Source organism: Syngnathus floridae, chromosome 22, assembly GCF_059516105.1.
Source record: "Syngnathus floridae isolate MCC-2025c chromosome 22, RoL_Sflo_1.0, whole genome shotgun sequence".
NCBI classification, from domain to species: Eukaryota; Metazoa; Chordata; class Actinopteri; order Syngnathiformes; family Syngnathidae; genus Syngnathus; species Syngnathus floridae.
This window is the reverse complement of record NC_142434.1, coordinates 1,906,272-1,928,007: the sequence shown is the minus strand read 5'-3', so window position 1 is coordinate 1,928,007 and position 21,736 is coordinate 1,906,272. Positions and strand designations below refer to the sequence as shown.

General features: G+C 47.7%; 4 protein-coding genes across 12 annotated transcripts; 3 read left to right on the top strand and 1 right to left on the bottom strand.

The window, feature by feature from the left end:
- The first annotated feature begins 198 nt into the window (after positions 1-198).
- Positions 199-5,327, top strand: tcp11l2 (t-complex 11, testis-specific-like 2). 2 transcript variants are annotated; one of them, XM_088367551.1, is made up of 10 exons: positions 199-561; positions 2,003-2,171; positions 2,257-2,389; positions 2,963-3,083; positions 3,149-3,372; positions 3,438-3,574; positions 3,647-3,819; positions 3,895-4,076; positions 4,142-4,314; positions 4,373-5,327. In XM_088367551.1, the coding sequence occupies exons 1-10, from the start codon at positions 358-360 to the stop codon at positions 4,633-4,635; spliced, it is 1,779 nt and encodes a 592-aa protein (XP_088223677.1). In that variant the 5' UTR covers positions 199-357; the 3' UTR covers positions 4,636-5,327. The 2 variants fall into 2 exon arrangements, with proteins under 2 accessions (XP_088223677.1, XP_088223678.1); XM_088367552.1 differs by having other exon boundaries at positions 1,996-2,171.
- Positions 5,328-5,699: 372 nt separating this feature from the next.
- On the top strand, positions 5,700-12,417 carry apaf1 (apoptotic peptidase activating factor 1). The gene is made up of 27 exons (XM_088366863.1): positions 5,700-5,867; positions 6,310-6,486; positions 6,552-6,711; positions 6,777-6,974; positions 7,046-7,235; positions 7,319-7,431; positions 7,489-7,620; positions 7,703-7,941; positions 8,018-8,185; positions 8,250-8,381; positions 8,444-8,557; positions 8,616-8,800; positions 8,869-8,995; positions 9,068-9,193; positions 9,256-9,396; positions 9,498-9,623; positions 9,691-9,837; positions 9,902-10,030; positions 10,100-10,225; positions 10,301-10,429; positions 10,494-10,619; positions 10,692-10,817; positions 10,886-11,011; positions 11,078-11,203; positions 11,280-11,405; positions 11,474-11,620; positions 11,680-12,417. The coding sequence occupies exons 2-27, from the start codon at positions 6,343-6,345 to the stop codon at positions 11,824-11,826; spliced, it is 3,750 nt and encodes a 1,249-aa protein (XP_088222989.1). The 5' UTR covers positions 5,700-5,867; positions 6,310-6,342; the 3' UTR covers positions 11,827-12,417.
- Positions 12,418-12,568: 151 nt separating this feature from the next.
- Positions 12,569-18,208, top strand: LOC148379118 (uncharacterized). Of its 8 annotated transcripts, none has more exons than XM_088366869.1 (10): positions 12,569-13,305; positions 13,415-13,945; positions 14,943-15,142; positions 15,210-15,302; positions 15,371-15,463; positions 15,528-15,638; positions 15,711-15,828; positions 15,900-16,398; positions 16,481-16,539; positions 16,610-18,208. In XM_088366869.1, the coding sequence occupies exons 3-10, from the start codon at positions 15,005-15,007 to the stop codon at positions 18,085-18,087; spliced, it is 2,589 nt and encodes an 862-aa protein (XP_088222995.1). In that variant the 5' UTR covers positions 12,569-13,305; positions 13,415-13,945; positions 14,943-15,004; the 3' UTR covers positions 18,088-18,208. The 8 variants fall into 8 exon arrangements, with proteins under 8 accessions (XP_088222995.1, XP_088222992.1, XP_088222993.1 ...); XM_088366866.1 differs by having other exon boundaries at positions 14,940-15,142; XM_088366867.1 differs by lacking the exon at positions 12,569-13,305 and having other exon boundaries at positions 13,322-13,945; positions 14,940-15,142.
- washc3 (WASH complex subunit 3) lies at positions 12,608-14,318 on the bottom strand. The gene is made up of 7 exons (XM_088366872.1): positions 14,120-14,318; positions 13,842-13,940; positions 13,708-13,773; positions 13,509-13,640; positions 13,338-13,448; positions 13,203-13,267; positions 12,608-13,125 (listed from the first exon to the last, which is right to left on the bottom strand). Exons 1-7 carry the CDS (start codon positions 14,168-14,170, stop codon positions 13,032-13,034), a joined length of 618 nt encoding a protein of 205 aa, XP_088222998.1. The 5' UTR covers positions 14,171-14,318; the 3' UTR covers positions 12,608-13,031.
- Positions 18,209-21,736: the final 3,528 nt, after the last annotated feature.

Here is a 21,736-nt window from a genome sequence, read left to right as displayed (position 1 = left end):
GGAGTGTGTATTTATTTTTGTGATGGGGTAAAGTCGCCTAACTACCATTTGCAATTCACACATCACATAATCATGACAATTCTATCTTTACTCGTTTACGTGTAAAAGAAGGAAAACGTAAATGTGTAATAAAGTCTCCTACGATGACGAGAGTTGTTATTTTATTCCTTAGTGAAGTCACATCCGTAAACAAAAACCTCATACATAAACCCAAGGAGAGTGTACCATTTTACGAAGGAGGGTACAGTAGTCTTATCAGGCGTGTTTTTGACTTCCAGTCAAAATGTGCAGCACATCTTTTATATATATACACTTATTGTACGGGTTTATTAATACTGTTACTATTTTATTGAATTGATGACAGTCTGGACTTCTCTTTCTGCGCGTGTTCTTAAATCCCACCCCTGCGTGTCACAAATGGTTTCGTCCGTATGTCCTCAAGCTCCTCCGAAGTGTCGAAGGACCTTTAAATCGTCAAGCTTGCAACACAGAAAACAACGAAACTTCGTTTCACAAGGCAACAATTTCTTACTAGTCTCCTACTCGGGAGACTTAATCGAGGTAAGAACTCACTACTAATGCACTTTATTGTGTGCGTGTTTTAACCATGCCTCGCTCCAATGCGAGTTTTGCGGTGGTAGAATCGTCGAATTGGCTGCAGCTTGTGTTTATTTTACATAAACCTGACCGAAATTACAAGTGGGTTTTTGTTTAGGTATGCAAATGACGCATAAAAGTAAGCATAATCGTACAGTCAATGTGTTTAACATAAAAAAAAAACACCAGAAAAAAACAACAGGCGAGAATGTAAACAACAAAAGTGTCCAGATGGCTTGGTGAATAAATGTTAGTTGTTTTAAATTATTATTTGAAAATACGTTAATGGCTTTTCTTCTTGTTTGGAGAGTGACTGCAGATCACGTGTACCATGTTCTCACGCGTGTCTGGATGTTTTTTCGGTCCATGTGCTGTACTCGGAACCAAAGATTTTCCATGTAGGGATGATGGACGGGCGGTGCTAGCCAATGGGGAGTGGCTATTCAATTAAGCCCCGCCTCCTTCTCCACTGTTTTGTTTACCTTGTGCTGCAGCAATCTGGACCTCTTTGTCCTGACACTTTACAAAATATCCATGCACAATTGAGTCTATACGATATTCCATATCTTTTCTACACTTTTGCTCGTGAAATTCATCCAATATACATTCATTTTGACTGTGTTGTAGATATTTGATGACATAATTTCTCCCACAGACTGCAAGTAAACATGTGTGAAGTAAAAATAAGACTCCCAATAGCCTCAGGAATAAAAAATGTTGTTTTAATACGTCGTGAAGGAAGCGCACTTGCCAGAAATAATCTCAAATCCGGACTCACTCTGGATAATCCGTGGAAATTGGCCTGCTGTTTTTTTATGTGACCTAGCTATCTGCTCGTGCAGATGATGTAATGAACCACACAGCGGACACACACACACGACCCCCACCTTACAAGTGCTATCTTTAAACCAAAGTGGGAGTTGGCATTCATTTTTAGCTCCAGATAGCAGAACGAGCACTCCAGTGGGCCTTAGATAATAGTAGACAGCTGTCTAATTGTGGAAATGGATTCTAAAATAAATTTTGAAAAGTCGTGATGTGATGGTGCACATTTAATTAAGACTTCGTCTTCCCAGATAATCCAGATAATCGTAGCTCTTAAAAGCAGCCAGTGGGGTTGCGCTTATGTCACCTTCTTAGTTCCCTGCCGCATCTAGGGAATCTTTTTTATCACACTTTTACTTTGAGAAGAACTCCAATGTAACTGGATCCTGCAGTTGAGGAGCCCTCCGCTTTCCAGCATTGCCATGGAGACATTTGATCTCATTCCCATTGAAAACAAGCTGTTAGTGTATTGTTGTTTTGTTTTTAACTCTGGCTTGCATCATATAGCAACCGTTTCCATGGCGATGGTCCGACTCGGGGGTTTGTAATGAAAATGCACACTCTGCCTCGCAGTTTGAAGATGCCCCTGAACAACGAGCGTCCGTCTTCCGGCTCCAGCGGCGACGAGCAGGGCAGCGACGGCGAGTCGTCGTCGGGGCGCTGCGACAGCACCGCGTCGGCCAGCGACACCGACTGCTCGCGCGAGAGCTTCACCAGCGATGGCTGCAGTAAGCACTGCTCACCCTCCTGTGAGTGCCTACGTCGTTTTCTGGGCTTTATTTAAACGTGTCAATGCGGAAGTGGAGATAAAACTTTCTGTGGGACCTCTACCAGCGAGCCCTCCCAAGACGCTCACCCTGGACGAGGTAATGGGCTCCGCCAGAGACCTCTCCAACCTCAGCTTGTTCCACGAGATAGTCGTCAACCGCAACTTCCACCTGGAGCCCAACACCTTGCCCGAGGACAGGTTGTCATCACGCTTGTAAAGCTATCAACGTTTATCGTCGCTCATTTGGGTTCGCGCCACCCACAAATATTTGCACTGCGTCGTGGAACAAGTCGGGGCTGCTTGCTCTCCTGGAAAGTTGTAGGTGAAACAAATCGTATAAGTTGAGAAAATGTTGTACGGTAAACTGAAGCACCGATTCCCACCTACAGTACCTAATTTTAATTAATTGCAGTTCAGGTAATGGATGGATGGTCTAAAAAGCATTATTGAATATAAAGAATGCATCTTTGTTCATATCTCCGACATGTTTCGACAGGCAGAACAATGTCAAACCACTTCTACTAGTTTGTGGAAGCTCCAATAAACCTGTTACCACACACATAATAGAATAATAGCTAAGGCAAACACACCCACATTTGTGACTTTGTGACTCAGACAACGTTATTATTGTTTCCGAACACATTTTTGGATGTTTAGTTGAGCACGACAAAGGTAGTAACTTCTCATCGTCACATTCTTGCTAGGGATCATGCAGTTAAAGTTAAAAAAATAAAATCAAAGTTGAGCAATGTTCATTTCTTGTGTTTGTAGTTTATGGAAGATGGTCCGCGACAACGTCCACAAGGCATTCTGGGACATCCTAGAGACAGAGTTGAATGATGACCCGCCGGAGTACCAGCAGGCCATCAAGCTGCTGGAGGAAATCCGAGAGGTACAAAATTATTATTTTATGTTTAAAAGACAGAAAAAATGCTGAGGTTACACTTTGCCGGCTAGATTTTGCTATCCTTCCTCAACCCCGGCGCCAACCGCATGCGGACACAAATCCTGGAGGTGCTGGACATGGACCTGATCAGGCAGCAGGTGGACAACGACGCCGTGGACATCGCGGGCCTCGCTTCGTACATTATCGGCGTCATGGGGAAGCTGTGCGCGCCCGTCCGCGACCAGGAGATCAAGAAGCTAAAGGAGAGCACGGACAACATTGTGACGATCTTCAGGTAAAACACCCCCGTGCGTGTCTCCTGCGAAGAATCCACGTTGATGCCAGCTCAACGTCCACTAGGGAGATCTTCCGCGTGATCGACCTGATGAAGGCCGACTTTGTGAACCTGACCATCAACAACCTGCGGCCCGTCATGCAGAAGCAAAGCGTGGAGTACGAGAGGGCGACCTTCCAGAGCATCCTGGACAAGACGCCCGGTGAGTGGACTTCTAACAAAACGTCCACCGAGTGAGGACATCCGTGTTTGACGTCTCCTGTGTCACCTTTAGGTGCTTTGGACAACACCGCCGCTTGGATCAAAAGGACTTTTGAGGAGCTTGTGTCCACCATGCCCAGCAACTGGGGAAAAGGACAACCGTGCTTGCCTGGACCCTTCCAAGTCCTCAATGCGGCTTTCCTACACATCCTCATGTGGGACTACACGAAGCACACACTCCCAGAGGTGAGCGGATATTTAAATCATTTTAAAACTGAATGCAACAGAATAATGTTTTTGTTGTTTGTGTGGCATGTATAGACGTGGATGACGGACGAGGCTCGCCTGCGAGAGGTGCAGTCGCAGCTGAAGCGCTGGCAAGCGGTCAACGAGGTTCTGCTCATCGTCCACAGCACTGTCGGCGGGCCCATCCAAGGCGTGGCGGTCCTGTCCGAGCGCCTCAAGAGGATGACGGCTGTGCTGCTCGACCACATGCACAACCCGTGAGTGCACGCGTACGCTTAAGATTTTCTAAACCACCCTCTCACTTCTGTTTTGTGCTTTTCAGGACTTTTAACCTGCAGGAGGCGCTAGTGGGCGTCAGCGCTCAGATCTGCAGCGAGTTGAACAAGTCTCTAGCGGAGAGAGGCTACCCCACGCTTAGCCCCGCGTTGCAGGCGACCCTCACAGGCCAAATCAGCGGCATTGCCCACAAGGACAACCCCATCCGGACTCTCGTCGGTACGTACATCCAGATGTTTCCGCTCTCCCATGTCCTAATGTCTCGCTCCGTCCGCAGAGGACCGTGTGCAGCACTACTTCATGGTGCTCATTTGCGATCCCAAACCTCAAGCCAAACTGGAGCAAACGCCCGCCGGCCTCTCCGCCATTCACTCTGAGTTGGTCTCGCTGGCCACCAGGTTCCTCTCTCTGGTCAACTACAACAAGGCGGTGTATGGACCTTTTTACGCCGACATCATCAGGAAGTTGATGTTCGCCAACAGCCCGTCGCCGCCATCAGCGGCGTCTTCGCTTCCTAAAGACACCGTTGCCTCCGAATGAACCTGCGACCTCCGTTTTTGTTCTTTTACAAGGGAGCTGACTTTGTCAGTGAAGTGTTTACTTACAGGATAGTGTTTCCCAACAGCCAAGGCACATGTTAAGTATAAAATTGTTCTCCGAAGTGAGGAAATTATAGTTTGACAACAACGACTTGACAATTATGAATTACTAGCACAGATAGATGAACAAAATATTATGATTTTTGATTCCTATATTTAGCAGAGTAGCAACACAGGTGTATATATAACACATCATGACTGTTTATGTTTTCGATATATATCATACGACAAACCTCTTCACCGTTTAAAGAAGGTATTAAAAATATTAGGGAGTTTTTTTGTATATTTGTTTTATGCACGAGTGCTTTTTTGTGTTCATCATTTTTGCTTGTGTAACTGTAGGATAATTTTCCAGTTTGTGTGATAGATACGTTTTGTGTGATTGGTGATGTTTGTTACATGGCTCGGTACTGTGGCCCTTTATCGTATTCCTGCATTGGCTTGATCGAACCTGTGTGGACACAGACACAAAAGGTTCTGAGCTCCAGAGGGATTGTTATCCAGTGTGGTTCCAAAGATGCACAGAACAAAAACAGCAATTATTATCTTTACTGAAGTTTACATGAAAAAAAATGTGCTGTTTTCTTCTGTACTACACTTCATTTAATAAAAGTAAAAATTATACTAAGTTGATGCAAGCGTGTATATAGTTTTACATAATGTCTTGGGTATTTGAACATTTTTGCAATAGCTACTTAAGAATACATTTTTAGGGCAATTTATATTTGCATATTGTGATATTACTTCATTGGCCCGTTATAATAAAAAAAACAAAGGTATACTCTATTAGGTAAATGTACGTCTTGATAAATGTCCTTATTTTGACTTGTTTCATCGATAATTACTGATGAAATAAATATTTTCTCGATGTATATACGCGTTGTCATTTTGTAAACAAATGCTCAATTTTCCTACCAAACAACGTGTTCTTAAAGGCACCAGCAGTCTGCCCAGTTACAAACAAGGAGAACAGGTGACCTCATACGTCACGTGGTTTGATTCTGGCACACTATTGGTCACCTCCTGCCGGGCGAGTCGACCAGGAAGAAGGCTGTGGACGCGAGGAATCGTAAATTCGTACTTTTGGGCACTTCTTATTTTATTTTGTGACTTTTAATTACAGTTATCCTCAATTTAACATTAATTCTCCCTCGTAGAGATAAGAAGACAATCGTAAGTAGCCTTCCGCCATTACTTTCTTTGTTTCTTAGCTCAGGTGCTGGGGGAACTTGTCTTGACATGCAGTGAGAGTTTCGATTCGAAGTTGTGAAATTATCAATGATTTTTTTTTAATTCTTCCAAGGTTGAGGTCAAGTTTATATTCACATTAAATGTAATTTTGAAAGTGTTAGGAAAAGTAGTTTTTTTATGTGTGGTTTTCTCATTCAAAGATGTTCCTGTTTCAAGACAAAATCAGTATTTTGCTTGGAAACATTACTTAAGACCTCACACTAGAAAAAACACACCTAAAATATGAAAAATACTTCTTAGAGTATTATATTATTATTTATTGGGAAAAAAATACTCAAATTTGCTCTATAAATGAAGGTCAGTGCTTCTAATTGTGTAGCTTTACTACTCATTTCAAAAATGTCAACTTGGGTGTCGCTTGCAGAAATTGGTCCAACTAGTTCCTATATGGTCGGCAATGATGCTGGACGAAGGCGCGCGAAGCAGCCTGCTTCGCTTTCGCCGCAATCTGGAACAGGACATCAAGCCCACCTACCTGATGGATCACATGATCAGCGACGGTGTGCTGAGCGAAGAAGAGGAGGAGAGTGTCAGCGCCCAGGTTGGTGGAAATAAAAATAGTTCCTTGCTGAAGTATGTACTGATGTACTTTGTGTCATTCTGCAGCCTAACGGGAAAGAGCAGGCAGAGGCGCTCCTGCAACTCCTGCTCAAGAAGGACAACAATGCTTTTATCTCATTTTATAATGCTCTCGTCAAAGAGCAATACTACGACTTGGCCAAAACGCTTCATGGCGACCTTCCTGGTTCTAACAGCACATCTGATGGTGAGAATTAGAGGAAGTTGAAAACTTGAACTGCGGGTGTGACCAGTCCTTCCTTTTTCTTTCAGTCCAAGTAGTTCTGAGTGCAGGCGGGGTCCCTCAGAGGCCTGTGGTTTTCGTCAGCCGACCAGAGATGATCAACCGGATCCGGGAGAAGCTCCGCCGTCTCCGGAAGGAACCGGGATGGGTCACGGTGTTCGGCATGGCCGGCTCGGGAAAATCCGTGCTGGCGGGGGAAGCTGTCCGAGACCAGGGACTGATTGAAGGTGATTCATCTCTGGGTGTCTCGCTCGCTGATTTGAAGATGATATCCTCTATTTTTCTTTCTGTGCCATAGACTGCTTCCCAGGAGGCATCCACTGGCTGTCCATCGGCCAGCTGGACAAAGCCGACCTGCTGGTGAAGATCCAAGCGCTGTGCTTTCGTCTGGAGCAGAGCCTGGACTCCCAGTCCCTCCAGCGACCTCCCACCTCCCTGGACGAGGCCAAGGAACGTCTGCGCTTCCTTGTCTTGCGCCGATACCCCAGGTAAAAATTAGCTTAGAAAATAATTTGTGCCACATATGATCACATTGAAGTATTCCTTGAGAGTTTTGCTTGTTGGTTTCCAGATCTCTGCTGATTCTCGACGACATCTGGGACAGCACGGTGCTCAAGTCATTCGATATCCACTGTCGCATACTTCTGACCACCAGGAATAGAAGCCTCGCCGACTCAGTGAGCGGTAAGTGATTCTGTGATTCCCAAACAACCTTGTGTATAAAAATAAAAACTTTTTCAGGTGCTAAATATGTCATTGAGGTTGAGAGTGGTTTGGAAGACAACAAAGCCCTGGAGATTCTCGCCCTGTACACTAAAAGTGCACAAGAAGGTCTGCCTGAGGAGGCTCGGAGCATCGTGAGAGAATGTAAAGGTATGTCGCAATCCCGTTTCTTGCTGGCAACTCATTACCAAAAAAAAAAAGTTGCTTTTCTGACGCCTTTGTTCTGCTTCAGGCTCACCTCTGGTGGTCTCCCTGATCGGCGCGCTGCTGAAAGAAAAGCCAGACCGTTGGAGCTACTACCTGCGGCAGCTGCAGCAGAAGCAGTTCAAGCGCATCCGCAAGTCGTCGTCGTACGACTACGACGCGCTGGACCAGGCCATGGCAGCCAGTATCGAGGTGCTGCCCGACGAGCACCGTGAGCTCTACCGAGACCTCGCCGTGCTGGAGCCTGACGTCAAAATTCCCGCCAAGGTGAAAACTCTCACCAGGCTCATTTATATATCAGAACCGATCCAAACGACATCTTGTTCTGGTGCTTTTTCTCCAGGTGTTGTCCATCCTGTGGGATCTGGAGCCCGAGGAGGTGGAGGACATCTTGGAGGAGTTTGTCAACAAGTCCCTTCTGTTTGTGGACAATCACAGAAAACCTCAACTATACTACCTCCATGACCTCCAACTCGACTTCTTGGTGGAGCAGAATCGGGCCCAACTCGAGGTCCGTAGAGATGGCAGCTTGGTAAAGGTTCAAATTTAGTGACACGCGTGTGCTTGTGCTGTAGAACCTTCACACCAAAGTGGTGCGTCAGTACCAGCTGCACTACAGCCAAGCTCCGCCCACTTCCAAGGACGACGAATGCCTCTACTGGATCCGGTTCTTGACCTACCATATGGCCAAAGCCAATCTCTGCCAGGTAACAAACGTACAGTTTAGGGAGTCGAGTCCATATTCCTGAAGGTGCTCTTCCCTTCCCAGGAGCTGTACTCGCTCATGTTCTCACTGGACTGGGTCGCCCACAAGGCCCAGATACTTGGTCCAGCTCATCTTATAAATGACTTTGTGGAATACGGAGCCATCTTGGACAAAAAGGTAAGCAACATCAAAAATGGAGGATGGCTCAAGTAACTGAGGTAACCCCTCCTTGCAGAATAGCAACGTGCGCAGTCACTTCCAGGAGTTTTTGTCCCTCAACGGGCACCAGCTGGAGCAGAATCCATTCCCTGACGTGGTCCAGTTGGCTCTGTCGCAGCCTCAGGACTCGGAAGTCTACAAGCAGGCTCTGCAGCAGGCGCAGGAGCGGGCCAAAAATGGAAAGGTCTACTTTGATTGGCTGTAAGCAAACAAGCGTGCCTCGTTCATGGTGTCGGGACGGGTTTTCATCAAGTTGTCTCCTGGTCCAGAAATAAGAGCAGTGTGGAGAGCCTGTCCCGGCTGGTGATCCATCCGCACCAGGGCTCTATCTACGCTGCCTGCTTTTCCCATGATGGAGCAAAAATCGCCTCCTGCGGAGCAAGCAAGACGCTCAAGGTACCTGATTAGAAGTGATACAAATGACAAATAGCGTCACGCTTCCTTCATATTTCCCTTCCACACTGTTAGGTTTTTAGGAGCACGTCCGGCGAGAAGCTGATCGAGATCGAAGCCCAAGAAGACGAAATTCTATGTTGTGCCTTTTCCCCCGACGACCGTCTCCTGGCAACCTGCTCCAGTGACAGAAAAGTCAAGGTAAAAATGAAAATTTGATTTTATGACTTTATTCCATTCAATTTGAATGCCTGTGTCTAAAGGTGTGGAACGCGGACCGCGGCATGCTGCTGAGGGTCTTCGAGGTGGAACACCAGGAGCAGGTCAACCACTGCCAGTTCACCAACACACCACGGCGCCTCCTGCTGGCCACTTGCTCTAATGACAGTTTTTTGAACGTCAAGGTAAATATAGTTTCATTTGTTCCGTGACCATGCGTATAACTTTAAATGCCGGTCTTGCAATGAGGGTGTTGTGAAATTTATGTATCTCTGCCTTGTTTCAGCTGTGGAACCTGAACAAGCCCTCTTCACAGAACACCATGTTTGGCCACGATGAGCCGGTCAACCACTGTTGTTTCTCCCCCGACGACACGTATCTGTCCACCTCCTCCAATGACGGCACCGTTAAGGTAAATGTCTTCTTCTCAGTCACACCTCTCAAGCAAAGATGCTCGAATGCTACGTGTCCTACTCCAGCTCTTCCAGGTGTCCTCCGCCAATGAGTGGAAGACCATCAAAGTGCGGGAGTGGTGCTCAGATGCCGGTGAGGAGGTTCCAGTCAAGTGCAGCACGTGGACGGGCGACGGCAAGCGGGTGGTGTGCGCCATCAGGAGCGCCATTTTGGTGAGCGAGTGTCATTAATGGCGTCAATGCGGTTCTCTTGAGTGTCGTTTTTTTTTTGCGGCAGGTGATGGACGTGGAGACGTTGCAGATGCTGTTAGAGATCCGAACGGGGCGGCTGAGTATGGTGCAGTACTGTGACGTGTGTCCCACCAGCAACCTGCTGGCCATCGCCTTCTCCAACTACGCGGTGGAGGTACGAGACTTAATTTGAGAAACTTCGATTTATCCCATCCAAAAGTGAAGTCTAAAACCTGTCTTGCAGTTGTGGGACCTGGAGGAGAATAAAAAGATGGCCGACTGCAGCGGTCACCTGAGTTGGGTCCAGCGAGTCCAGTTCTCCCGCGACGGCTCACAACTTCTCTCGTGCTCCGACGACCAGACCGTCAGAGTGAGACGTGCTCAGGGTTACGTCAATGACGCTATAGAAACTGTCAAAATAAAATGATTTTTTTATTTTTTGCAGCTATGGGAGACAAATCAAGTGCACGTCACCTCTGCAGTGCGCCTGAAGAGAGACTCGGATGCTTTCTTTAATCCTGGAGAAGACGGCGAGTTTATGGTTTCGGCCGCGGACAACTGCAACAGACTGCAGGTGAGTCGGCGGCAACGTGGCAGTTTGATTGACAGCTTGACTGACTGCGTGGTGTGCGTTGGAGGTGTGCGCTGGCAGAGCGGGTTCGCTGATCTTTCAATCCGAGGAGATAGCGTCGCGGATCCGATGCACGTGTTTCTGCTCGAAGCCTTTGGCCGTGGCCTTTGGCACCGAGGACGGCACCGTGCAGGTATCCTACACGATTGGATCTCATTCTGTGGTTCGGGTGACAGTCACCTAAATGTCGGTGTTGTCTGGGCAGATTTTGTCCATCCCCTCCGGGAAGGTTCTCGCCACCCTGCTGGGTCACACCAAGACGGTACTGCAGTGTCAATTCTTCCACGCCGGCCAAACGCTCATCACGTCATCCGAGGACACCACCATCAATGTGGGCACCCTCGTCTCCTCCTCGCCCCTCCCCTCGGATTGCCATCGCTGATGCGTTTGCATGTGCAGGTGTGGAAGTGGCAGTCGCTCGAGCGCTTAGTGCTGCGGGGGCACAAAGAGCAAGTGCGATGCTTCTCTCTGCTGTCGCCAGCTGGAACGCGACTGCTGTCCTGCTCCTTTGATGGCACAGTCAAGGTAAGAACTCATAAAAAAAAAAATCTTCTCAGGAAATTACAGTACTTGGCTCTTTCTCTCACTCAGGTGTGGGACCTGGAAAGCGGCGAGGAGCTGCAGCACATCGAGGCACACCGGGGAGCCATTTTGTCTTGTCACGTCTCCCCGGACGGACGTTTCTTCACCACCACCTCTGCGGACAAAACTGCCAAGGTCCAAGCTTTAACGCCACACTCTGCTCTTCCATACTTTTTTTTCTCTGAATGTTTTTTTTCTCATGATATTTAAGGTGTGGCAAAATGAGTCCTGGCACTGTGTCCACATACTCTGCGGGCATCAAGACTGCGTCAGGAGTTGCCGCTTTTCCCGGGACGGGCGACTACTGGCGACGGGGGACGACAGCGGCGAGATCCGGGTAGGTTCTTTTAGCCCATCATCCAGGAATACCGACCGTGTCTCATGTTTTATTTTTTACTTGAACAGCTGTGGAGTGTTGCAGAAGGCTCCTTGCTGAAGATATGCTCACGGGCCGGAAAGGACGGGCTAGACTCGTTGCACGGAGGCTGGGTGACCGACTTGCATTTTTCCCCGGACGACTCCCTCCTGGTGTCCACGGGCGGATACATTAAGGTACCACTCGCCACCACAAACATTTTTTGCTTCCAAACCTCATCTGTCATCTCATCCAGTGGTGGGACGTGGACAAAGGCGAAGCCCTGCAGACCTTCAATCCAACAGGAAGCGCGCTGAAGAAGGTCCACGTGTCTCCCGATTTTTCCACGTTCATCACCATCGACAACGTCGGCATCCTCTACATCCTCCAGAGGGTGGTGTGATGATGGCCTTTGATTTTACGTGCAGTCACCAGCATGACAAGAGCGAGTCGCTGAACAAGGTGCGTCAAGATGTTTACTTCCATCAGATTTTAGATCATTGAGAATTAAGACCACTGGTTTTTTTGTAATTTTGCATTTTGAGATTCTTCTGAGCCGCAACAAGCCGTTAAGTGCATTAACTAGTGCTGTGATGTTTGTCATGGTTCTTTTCTACAAAAGAATCATTTCCATTTGTACACAAATCTTTTTCTAATCAGCATGTTTTACAACGGCGCATACACTTGACAATCTTTCCTAGAACGCATTAATAGTTGCTGCCTCTTTCCTTGCTATGATATTTAAAAGAATTAATGAGTTTTAGGGAGATAGGATAAAAATGTGAATAAGGATACGTTTTGTATGTCCGAGTAATGTTATTTCCGCAATGTGCTCTTCGGATTGGCGCTTTAAATGTTGCATGTATTTAATCATGTAAAAAAAATATCATTGTCTGCTCAGGATCTATGAATACAAGTACTGTACTTTATGAGCCATTAAGTAATTTATTATTTGCTACGCTAATTGCACTAATAAAACAAACTTCAGCGGCAATCTGTTTGACTTGAAACTTTTCCAAAAAGGTCCATTTATAATAAATCAGTGTCAAATAAGAAAATGTAATCCTACATTATACATATATACAATAGAAAAGCATTGACGAATTTATGAAAGTTGTTTTGCCGCCCTCCTGTGGCTCTTTTTTGTATGGCAGTTACTGTTCAACAAAATAATTTCAAACACGTTATGAAATAGCATCACTGTATTTTATTTAGGCACTAATAGTTAACAAATGTTGCTCAGGTTGACAGTTAAAACACTAATCATTCTCTGAAAGTACCGCTATTGTCCACCATATAATTTCATTTTCCTCAAATTCACTCCTATGGACAATTTTTACCATTATGAAATAACAGAATAGTCATGTCCCACATTTAGGGTGAAAATATCTTAAAAAGTTAAATGTTAGTAAATGCGATTCTAACACAGAGAACTACAACGTCCTCACTGAACTTTTTGACTGTCCAACATTTAGTTTAGTGGAATAACTACTAAATGCTTTATCTGGAGCTTGTGCAATTGGCTAATTCTCCACATTAGCATCTGCTAGCCCGCTCCCAGGTTGCTCACTTCATCAGATGGCCAGCGCAGGCCAGATGGGATTCATCTCAGTCGCTGAAGGACGACTCGCTATCTGAAGCGTTCGCATCGAGCTCCTCGCTGTTTTTCATTCCCGCATCCGGCACGGGGGCGTTGGGCTTGCTGCCATCAGCAGGAGAGTGTCACGTTAAAGCAGGAAAACACAACAAAACTCAAAGGAGGACCTTTGCAAAACTCACTCAAGCAAGTCCGGATCCAAACCTTCCATGCTCATTTTATTCCGGATGGCCATAACGGGAACACCCTGCAAACAACAATGTCTGACATGGTACATCTGAAAAAGTATGAGAGCGATAACACAAAATTTCACACACCACTTGAACCATCTTCAGATATCTAGCGTAGCGTGGATCCTTGGCCACTGTCATGACGTTTGTCTCCTCGCTTTTAGGAGTCGTCACGTCATCTGGGACAGCGTGAGATGGCTAAAAGAGAATGGTAAATATTCAATAAAAGGTAACCATATATTAATGACCTGTTTGTACCTCAAGAGGGGGAAGCATCACAGCAGGTGGACCTTCTGTCAGACCAGGATCAGAAGCACTGGTGCCGTTGGTCTGGACTCCTTGTTTGACTGTATCTACAGTGACGTCCTCCAGTCCAGGGATGGAGGACAGCTGCTCACGGTTGGATGATATTCCATCAGGGAGGAGATGTACAAAAGGAGAAGAAGAAAGAACCAACCTTGGCTTCCAAGATACACAGCGTGGTCTCGATCTGTTGGATGCGCAGGGATACATTGGCAAGTTTCTGTGGAGGAAAATTCAAGATATTATTGTTTTTTTAAGGATTACACGTCTGAGGAAAAATCCACAAACCTCTTCACACACTGTGGAAAAGTTGTTGAGGAAGCGAACCGTGTGGACGATGAACTGGTTGAGAAAAGCAACAATTCTTCTCTGCTGAATGGCAGGAACCTAAGGTAGGAAATGTGACATCAACGTGGAGGTGTTAAAATGTTCACTCTGGATTGAAAAATTTATTCAAGGGAGTGCTGTCAGTGGAAAAAGGTGCTTTAAAAAACACAACTGTGTTTGACATGCATTTTGTTTACATTCATTTCCTGGCTAGGCTAACACGCTAACTTGACACTAACCTTCGTCAGATCAACTCCAGAGCCTACAATCGGAAGTCCGTCCTCGTCCATGCCTCTTACTACAAAACGTCACTTATTTGAATGTTGATTAAATTTCTTCCGCTTTATACGATGAGGAAAAAATGCAGATAGGATGTGCACGATGATGACTGTTTCATGTGACTATGAATTGTAATATCGCGTGACCTCGCGAGAGGACGACAATTCTCGTTTTATTTTGAAGCGAGGGACAAATATCTGTTTCACGCCGAAAAAGGATTTGTCTCTGATTTGGAGCTTAAAAATGTCTCAAAATTATCACAATTACGAAGTACTCTGTGGAAATCGTTCAATCATATTCTGAAGAAGTCAGTTTGTAAACCCTCTTATTTTGAAAAGCGGAAATGTCGCAGAATGACTATGAGGACAAGAATGCTTGCGTCGTGATAGCGCATGCTAACCTCAAATTAAAACATTACCTTTTATTATATTTTTTATTAAGACCACGGAAGACTTTGTAAACCCTTTGACCTTCTTGTGAAAAAAAAATATCGAAAATGAACCGTATGTATTTGAAAAATGAACTCTTAGTGTTGTCTGTTTATGTTAGCTTGCTGTATAGCGGGCGGTGTCAATTCAAAATTATCTAGCAAGTCACTCAGGCTCGTGGTGTTGCGTTAGTTTTTTGGAGCAGGTAAAATAGATGAGGAATTTATTCCTCTCCCTTTCCTGTGAACATCTTAAAAAACAGTCACACGTATAGGTTAAAATGACATTGCAATTATATTGATATTTGAAGAATAATCATATTGAATGCCTTATTAAATATTGCATTTTTCAGAAGCTGTCCCACCCTTGTCGACCCTCCGCCAACTGGTGCCCCCTTTGCAGTTGTGCTCAGCTGCCATGTGGCAACTAGCCCAGCAGAAAGATGTGATGAACTACCAGAAACTCCAGGAGTTTGTGTACGCTGTGACCGAGGCGGTGCCCGAACTGATGAACCACAAGCAGCGAGACCAGCTCATCCTGGGCCTCAGAGCAAGGGTATACAGTACTTGCATTTATTTTGAAATGAAACAAAAGAGTCTTATTGTTGATGTTTCCTGTTCAGCTGATCCTAGAGCTGTGCAAAGGTTCTACCCGGGGCTCTGTGGACTCTCAGATGATCCACAGCCACTTAGAAAGACTCCCAGTAGCTCCAGATGTAAGTGCAGGAATGACATCATCAGCTTCTTATTTTAGTTCATGTGTATAATAAATGTTTGCCCGCAGAGCGACGACGAGGTGAAAACAGCAGAGTCCACTTTCGTCGCTCTGATTCAGAGCCTCTTGAAGGATCCGGCGGAACGAGCTTACTTCTTTCAGGTCGGGTCAACAAATGTTTACATTGTGAAATTCATCATTTTTGTAAGTATTTATATTCTTATAGGAGGTGTTCCCTGTCGAATACGGCCAAAAGTATGATGCAGCCCTACATGCGTTACTTTGGGAGCTGCTCACAAAATTAGAGAATTTGATCCCAGTACCAGACCTCAAGCAGGTATTGAGTCCACTTTGTCCTGTTATTTTCTATTCATTTATCTATCAGGGAATTTACACATTTTGATTCCAGACGGCAGCCTGGCTTGGCTCGGCTCCCGCCATTTTGGGCGAGTGCGTCCGGTCCATGCCAGAAGAGCTGCCTTCAATCTTTGAGCACTGCAGAACTGCTGGACTTTTTAAAATACAACGTAAGTAAATCTTGGAATCTTCATCCTGATGCTTCAGTTTGTAACTCGTGTTATTGCTTTTTTCCCCCCAGACGGCCCCTCGTCCACGATTGGCAGCTGCATCATGTCCGCTCTGTCCATCCCGCCCTCTCAAAAATCGAACATCTCCCTGGCTCCGGAGTCTGTGCACAACTATTCCAATGTCCTCCATCCTGAGCAATTCAGCGTGGTGACCATCTACACCGAGGTGGACGTCCAAGAAGTGACGACCGAAGGTCAGACGAATCTCTACGAGGTGGAGGTGTCGCCCGCGGAGGACGCCACGGACGTGGCCAAAGCGCTGGAAAAGCTGACCAAAACATTTGCATTGAGAAAGGATAGTATTGGTAGTGAAACAGCGAGGAGCCAGCAATTTGCAATTCAAGATGTCTTTGAGGAGGCTAAGGATGGCGTCCAGCCTGACACCGAAGCGAAGGAGCTTTCTGCAGAAGACGACGTGACAACGAATGCCACGGAACTTCTTGTTGGTGAAACACACCACTCGTCCATTCCACTCGTGGAAGCTTCCACCGGTTGGTGTGACTTAAAGAGGTAAGGTAGAGCAGGGAGGCTGTCCCAGCTCTTTTTGGGCCTGAAATGAAACTGTCTACAAAAATGTACTTTTCTCCCGCAGCATTCAAGCTGACCACCCAGTTGCCTCGTCTGTGATCGCCATTAAAGGAAGCGACAAAGGTGTGATCCTGCGAGCCCCACAAATATTTTATTTTATATTGCACCGTGACATATATGATACCACCCGCAGGCAATTCCGATGAGATGACCTCCATCATCTTCACATGCTCACAGTGTCCTTTCCACCACTCGGACGTCGACAGCCCGCCGCACTTCCACATGCAGAGCGTTCGCAACGAGGACTACGGCAAACTGTCAGGATCCAACGCGGCTCCAATTCCTTCCGAATTGGATGAAATCTTCACATCTATTAAGCTTCTACCCAAAGGAGATGCGGAGCAGCCGGACGAGGCGCCGGTTAGCGATGGCTCCGGAAGTTCCCGCCAAGCCTCCGGCAGGGAAAAAGCTCTGGCGTGCGAGACGTGCGGCCGGACGTTCACGCGTACGTCGGACGTGCGGCGCCACCAGCTGACCCACACGGGCGAGCGCCCCTTCCGCTGCTCTCAGTGCGACTGCACCTTCCAGCACTCGTGGGACCTCGCCAAGCACCAGGGCAAGTCGCACGCCGCCGCCGTCTCCTTCACCTGCTCGTCGTGCCACGCGTCCTTCGCCAACCTGCGGGCGCTGACCGCCCACCACAAGCGCAGCCACTCGGACGGCGACCGCCTGCCGCACATCTGCTCCATCTGCAGCCGCAACTTTGCCTCGGCCGACGAGCTGCTGGAGCACAGGAAGTCGCACGTGGCCAAGCGCTACCTGTGCCCGCAGTGCGGCGAGGCCTTCGACTCGCTGGCGGCGCGCTCGCTGCACCGGCAGACGCATCAGGTGAAGCGACAGTTCAAGTGCCCGCGCTGCGAGAAGACGTACACGCGGCGCTCGGACGTGAAGCGGCACATGGCCGCGCACACGGGCGAGCGCCCGCATCGCTGCAGCCAGTGCGGCAAGCAGTTCTCGCTGCGCTTCATGCTGGTCAAGCACCTGCGCGTGCACACGGGCGAGCGGCCCTTCCAGTGCTCGCACTGCACCAAAAAGTTCACCCTGGCCTCGGTGTTGGCGCGCCACGAGAGGATGCACACGGGCGAGAAGCCCTTCCTGTGCTCTCAATGCGGGAAAGCCTTCCTGTCCCAGGGCGAGCTCTCCAAACATCAGCGCTCGCACACGGACGAGCGGCCATTCGGCTGCCCGCTTTGCCCCAAGCGCTTCAAGAGCAAGAAGACGCAGCGGGAGCACGCCGTCTCGCACACCGGCGCCCGGCCTTACCCCTGCGCCTACTGCAACAAGGGCTTCGCCAAAGCCACGGCGCTCACCCGACACCACCTCATCCACACGGGCGAGAGGCCCTTCCCATGCGGCTACTGCGACAAAGCCTTCCTCACCCCCGGCGAAGCGCAGCTACACCGCCGCATCCACACGGGTGAGCGACCCTACGCCTGCGACGCCTGCCAGCTCAGGTTCAAGAGCTCGTCCGAGCTGGCCTGGCACAAGCGTGGCCATTTGGGCGTCGCCAAGCCGCCCAAGCCCAACTGCGACGTCTGTCGGAAGAGCTTCGCATCCAAGGCTAAACTCAAGAAACACATGGAGACGCACGAGGACCACATCGCCCAATGACAGTGGACTTGAACGTTGGACACTTAAATATTATTTTCTTTCTACGCAAATCACAATAATAGGCCATACACGTATGTAACCAAAAGATATGAAGTAAAGTTACCTTTTTCCCTCCAAAGTATTCATTGTTTTTAACCTTTAATTAGCCGAGACGTTTTAAATGACCATGATGAAATAAAAAAGCCGTTTCATGATATGTTGCATCATCTTCCAGGTTTTTGGAGCAAAAAGTTGAAAAGAGAAATTGACCACAAGCAAGAATGAAGACCTGCAGGTAACGTCACTGTCTTTGAGTAGACTTCATTATCTTGTCTTATCTTCATTGTTTGCCATCATTTTAGGTGTCTGGCTTCTACATTTGCTGATAGTGTGGGAGAAAAAAAAAAAAAGACATTCTTCATACATGTTCTCCCAACAGATATGCTCGCTGCATTAACTGAACTGATAAGGTCGGGTGTCACCGAGCAGCTTCACAATGGCCGACGGGACAAAAAGCGATTCCAAGCCCACCTTGGCCCAATCAGGTTCCTTCAGATTCTTGTGAACTTCACTTCAATACAAGTGCCATTGTTATTCCATAAGGGGAAATTGGCATCTTGCGACAAGGGACGGAAACGCAGGTGGCGGCTCGCGGCCACAATCTGGTTTGAGGCCACGGCGGCCGTCATAAATGTCTCATTTCAATAATAAAAGTGGAAGGGGGACTTTGAGTGACAGGCTGCAGTGAATCACATTGACCTCTTTTGCCTCGTGACGCTAACATGCCATTGATGCAGAAAGAGGAGGAAATACACCACGGGAAGTCATTTGAGTATTCGAGCTATTTCTAGAACGGCGGCGGAGGAAGCTCTTAAATCTCAAGTCACACGTGTCAGGTGAGTCATTTCCGTGGTAATTGCACAGAACACATAAAACGTGGGTGGCATTATTGATGAAAATTTGAATTTTTCCTCTTGTGGTGGAAAACATCATGCTCACTCGCTGTGTATATTTTCCGTATAGCCAGTAAGAAATCTGCTTCGAGTCGTTTTGCCTAGCTCTACTCCGAAGCCCCTGAGCCTGGCTTTAAAGCCTACTTTGAAAGCCTAGCTCCAGTATGAAGCCCCTGAGCATGGCTTTAAAGCCTACTTTGAAAGCCTAGCTCCAGTATGAAGCCCCTGAGCCTGGCTTTAAAGCCTACTTTGAAAGCCTAGCTCCAGTATGAAACCCCTGAGCCTGGTTTTAAAGCCTACTTTGAAAGCCTAGCTCCAGTATGAAACCCTACTCTGAAGCCCCTGAGCCTGGCTTTAAAGCCTTCTTTGGAAGCCTAGCTCCAATATGAAGCCCCTGAGCCTGGCTTTAAAGCCTACTTTGAAAGCCTAGCTCCAGTATGAAGCCCCTGAGCCTGGCTTTAAAGCCTACTTTGAAAGCCTAGCTCCAGTATGAAGCCCCTGAGCCTGGCTTTAAAGCCTACTTTGGAAGCCTAGCTCCAGTATGAAGCCCCTGAGCCTGGCTTTAAGGCCTACTTTGAAAGCCTAACTCTACCCCGAAGCCCCTGAGCCTGGCTTTAAAGCCTACTTTGAAAGCCTAGCTCCAGTATGAAGCCCCTGAGCCTGGCTTTAAAGCTTACTTTGAAAGCCTAGCTCTACTCCGAAGCCCCTGAGCCTGGCTTTAAAGCCTACTTTGAAAGCCTAGCTCCAGTATGAAGCCCCTGAGCCTGGCTTTAAAGCCTACTTTGAAAGCCTAGCTCTACTCCGAAGCCCCTGAGCCTGGCTTTAAAGCCTACTTTGAAAGCCTAGCTCCAGTATGAAGCCCCTGAGCCTGACTTTAAAGCCTACTTTGAAAGCCTAGCTCCACTATGAAGCCCCTGAGCCTGGCTTTAAAGCCTACTTTGAAAGCCTAGCTCTACTCCGAAGCCCCTGAGCCTGGCTTTAAAGCCTACTTTGAAAGCCTAGCTCCAGTATAAAGCCCCTGAGCCTGGCTTTCAAACCTACTTTGGAAGCCTAGCTCTGGTATGAAGCCCCTGAGCCTGGCTTTAAAGCCTACTTTGAAAGCCTAGCTCTACTCCGAAGCCCCTGAGCCTGGCTTTAAAGCCTACTTTGGAAGCCTAGCTCCAGTATGAAGCCCCTGAGCCTGGCTTTAAAGCCTACTTTGGAAGCCTAGCTCCAGTATGAAGCCCCTGAGCCTGGCTTTAAAGCCTACTTTGAAAGCCTAGCTCTACTCCGAAGCCCCTGAGCCTGGCTTTAAAGCCTACTTTGAAAGCCTAGCTCCAGTATGAAGCCCCTGAGCCTGGCTTTAAAGCCTACTTTGAAAGCCTAGCTCCAGTATGAAGTCCCTGAGCCTGGCTTTAAAGCCTACTTTGAAAGCCGAGCTCCAGTATGAAACCCTACTCTGAAGCCCCTGAGCCTGTCTATAAAGCCTACTTTGGAAGCCTAGCTCTGGTATGAAGCCCCTGAGCCTGGCTTTAAATCCTACTTTGAAAGCCTAGCTCTACTCCGAAGCCCCTGAGCCTGGCTTTAAAGCCTACTTTGAAAGCCTAGCTCCAGTATGAAGCCCCTGAGCCTGACTTTAAAGCCTACTTTGAAAGCCTAGCTCCACTATGAAGCCCCTGAGCCTGGCTTTAAAGCCTACTTTGAAAGCCTAGCTCTACTCCTTAGCCCCTGAGCCTGGCTTTAAAGCCTACTTTGAAAGCCTAGCTCTACTCCGAAGCCCCTGAGCCTGCCTTTAAAGCCTACTTTGAAAGCCTAGCTCTAGTATGAAGCCCCTGAGCCTGGCTTTAAAGCCTACTTTGAAAGCCTAGCTCTACTCCGAAGCCCCTGAGCCTGGCTTTAAAGCCTACTTTGGAAGCCTAGCTCCAGTATGAAGCCCCTGAGCCTGGCTTTAAAGCCTTCTTTGAAAGCCTAGCTCCAGTATGAAGCCCCTGAGCCTGGCTTTAAAGCCTACTTTGAAAGCCTAGCTCTACTCCGAAGCCCCTTAGCCTGGCTTTAAAGCCTACTTTGAAAGCCTAGCTCCAGTATGAAGCCCCTGAGCCTGGCTTTAAAGCCTACTTTGAAAGCCTAGCTCTACTCCGAAGCCCCTGAGCCTGGCTTTAAAGCCTACTTTGGAAGCTTAGCTCCAGTATGAAGCCCCTGAGCCTGGCTTTAAAGCCTACTTTGAAAGCCTAGCTCTTCCCCGAAGCCCCTGAGCCTGCCTTTAAAGCCTACTTTGAAAGCCTAGCTCCAGTATGAAGCCCCTGAGCCTGGCTTTAAAGCCTACTTTGAAAGCCTAGCTCCAGTATGAAGCCCCTGAGCCTGGCTTTAAAGCCTACTTTGAAAGCCTAGCTCTACTCCGAAGACCCTGAGCCTGGCTTTAAAGCCTACTTTGAAAGTCTAGCTCCAGTATGAAGCCCCTGAGCCTGGCTTTAAAGCCTACTTTGAAAGCCTAGCTCCAGTATGAAGCCCCTGAGCCTGGCTTTAAAGCCTACTTTGAAAGCCTAGCTCTACTCAAAAACCCCTGAGCCTGGCTTTAAAGCCTACTTTGAAAGCCTAGCTCTACTCCGAAGCCCCTGAGCCTGGCTTTAAAGCCTACTTTGGAAGCCTAGCTCCAGTATGAAGCCCCTGAGCCTGGCTTTAAAGCCTACTTTGAAAGCCTAGCTCTACTCCGAAGCCCCTGAGCCTGGCTTTAAAGCCTA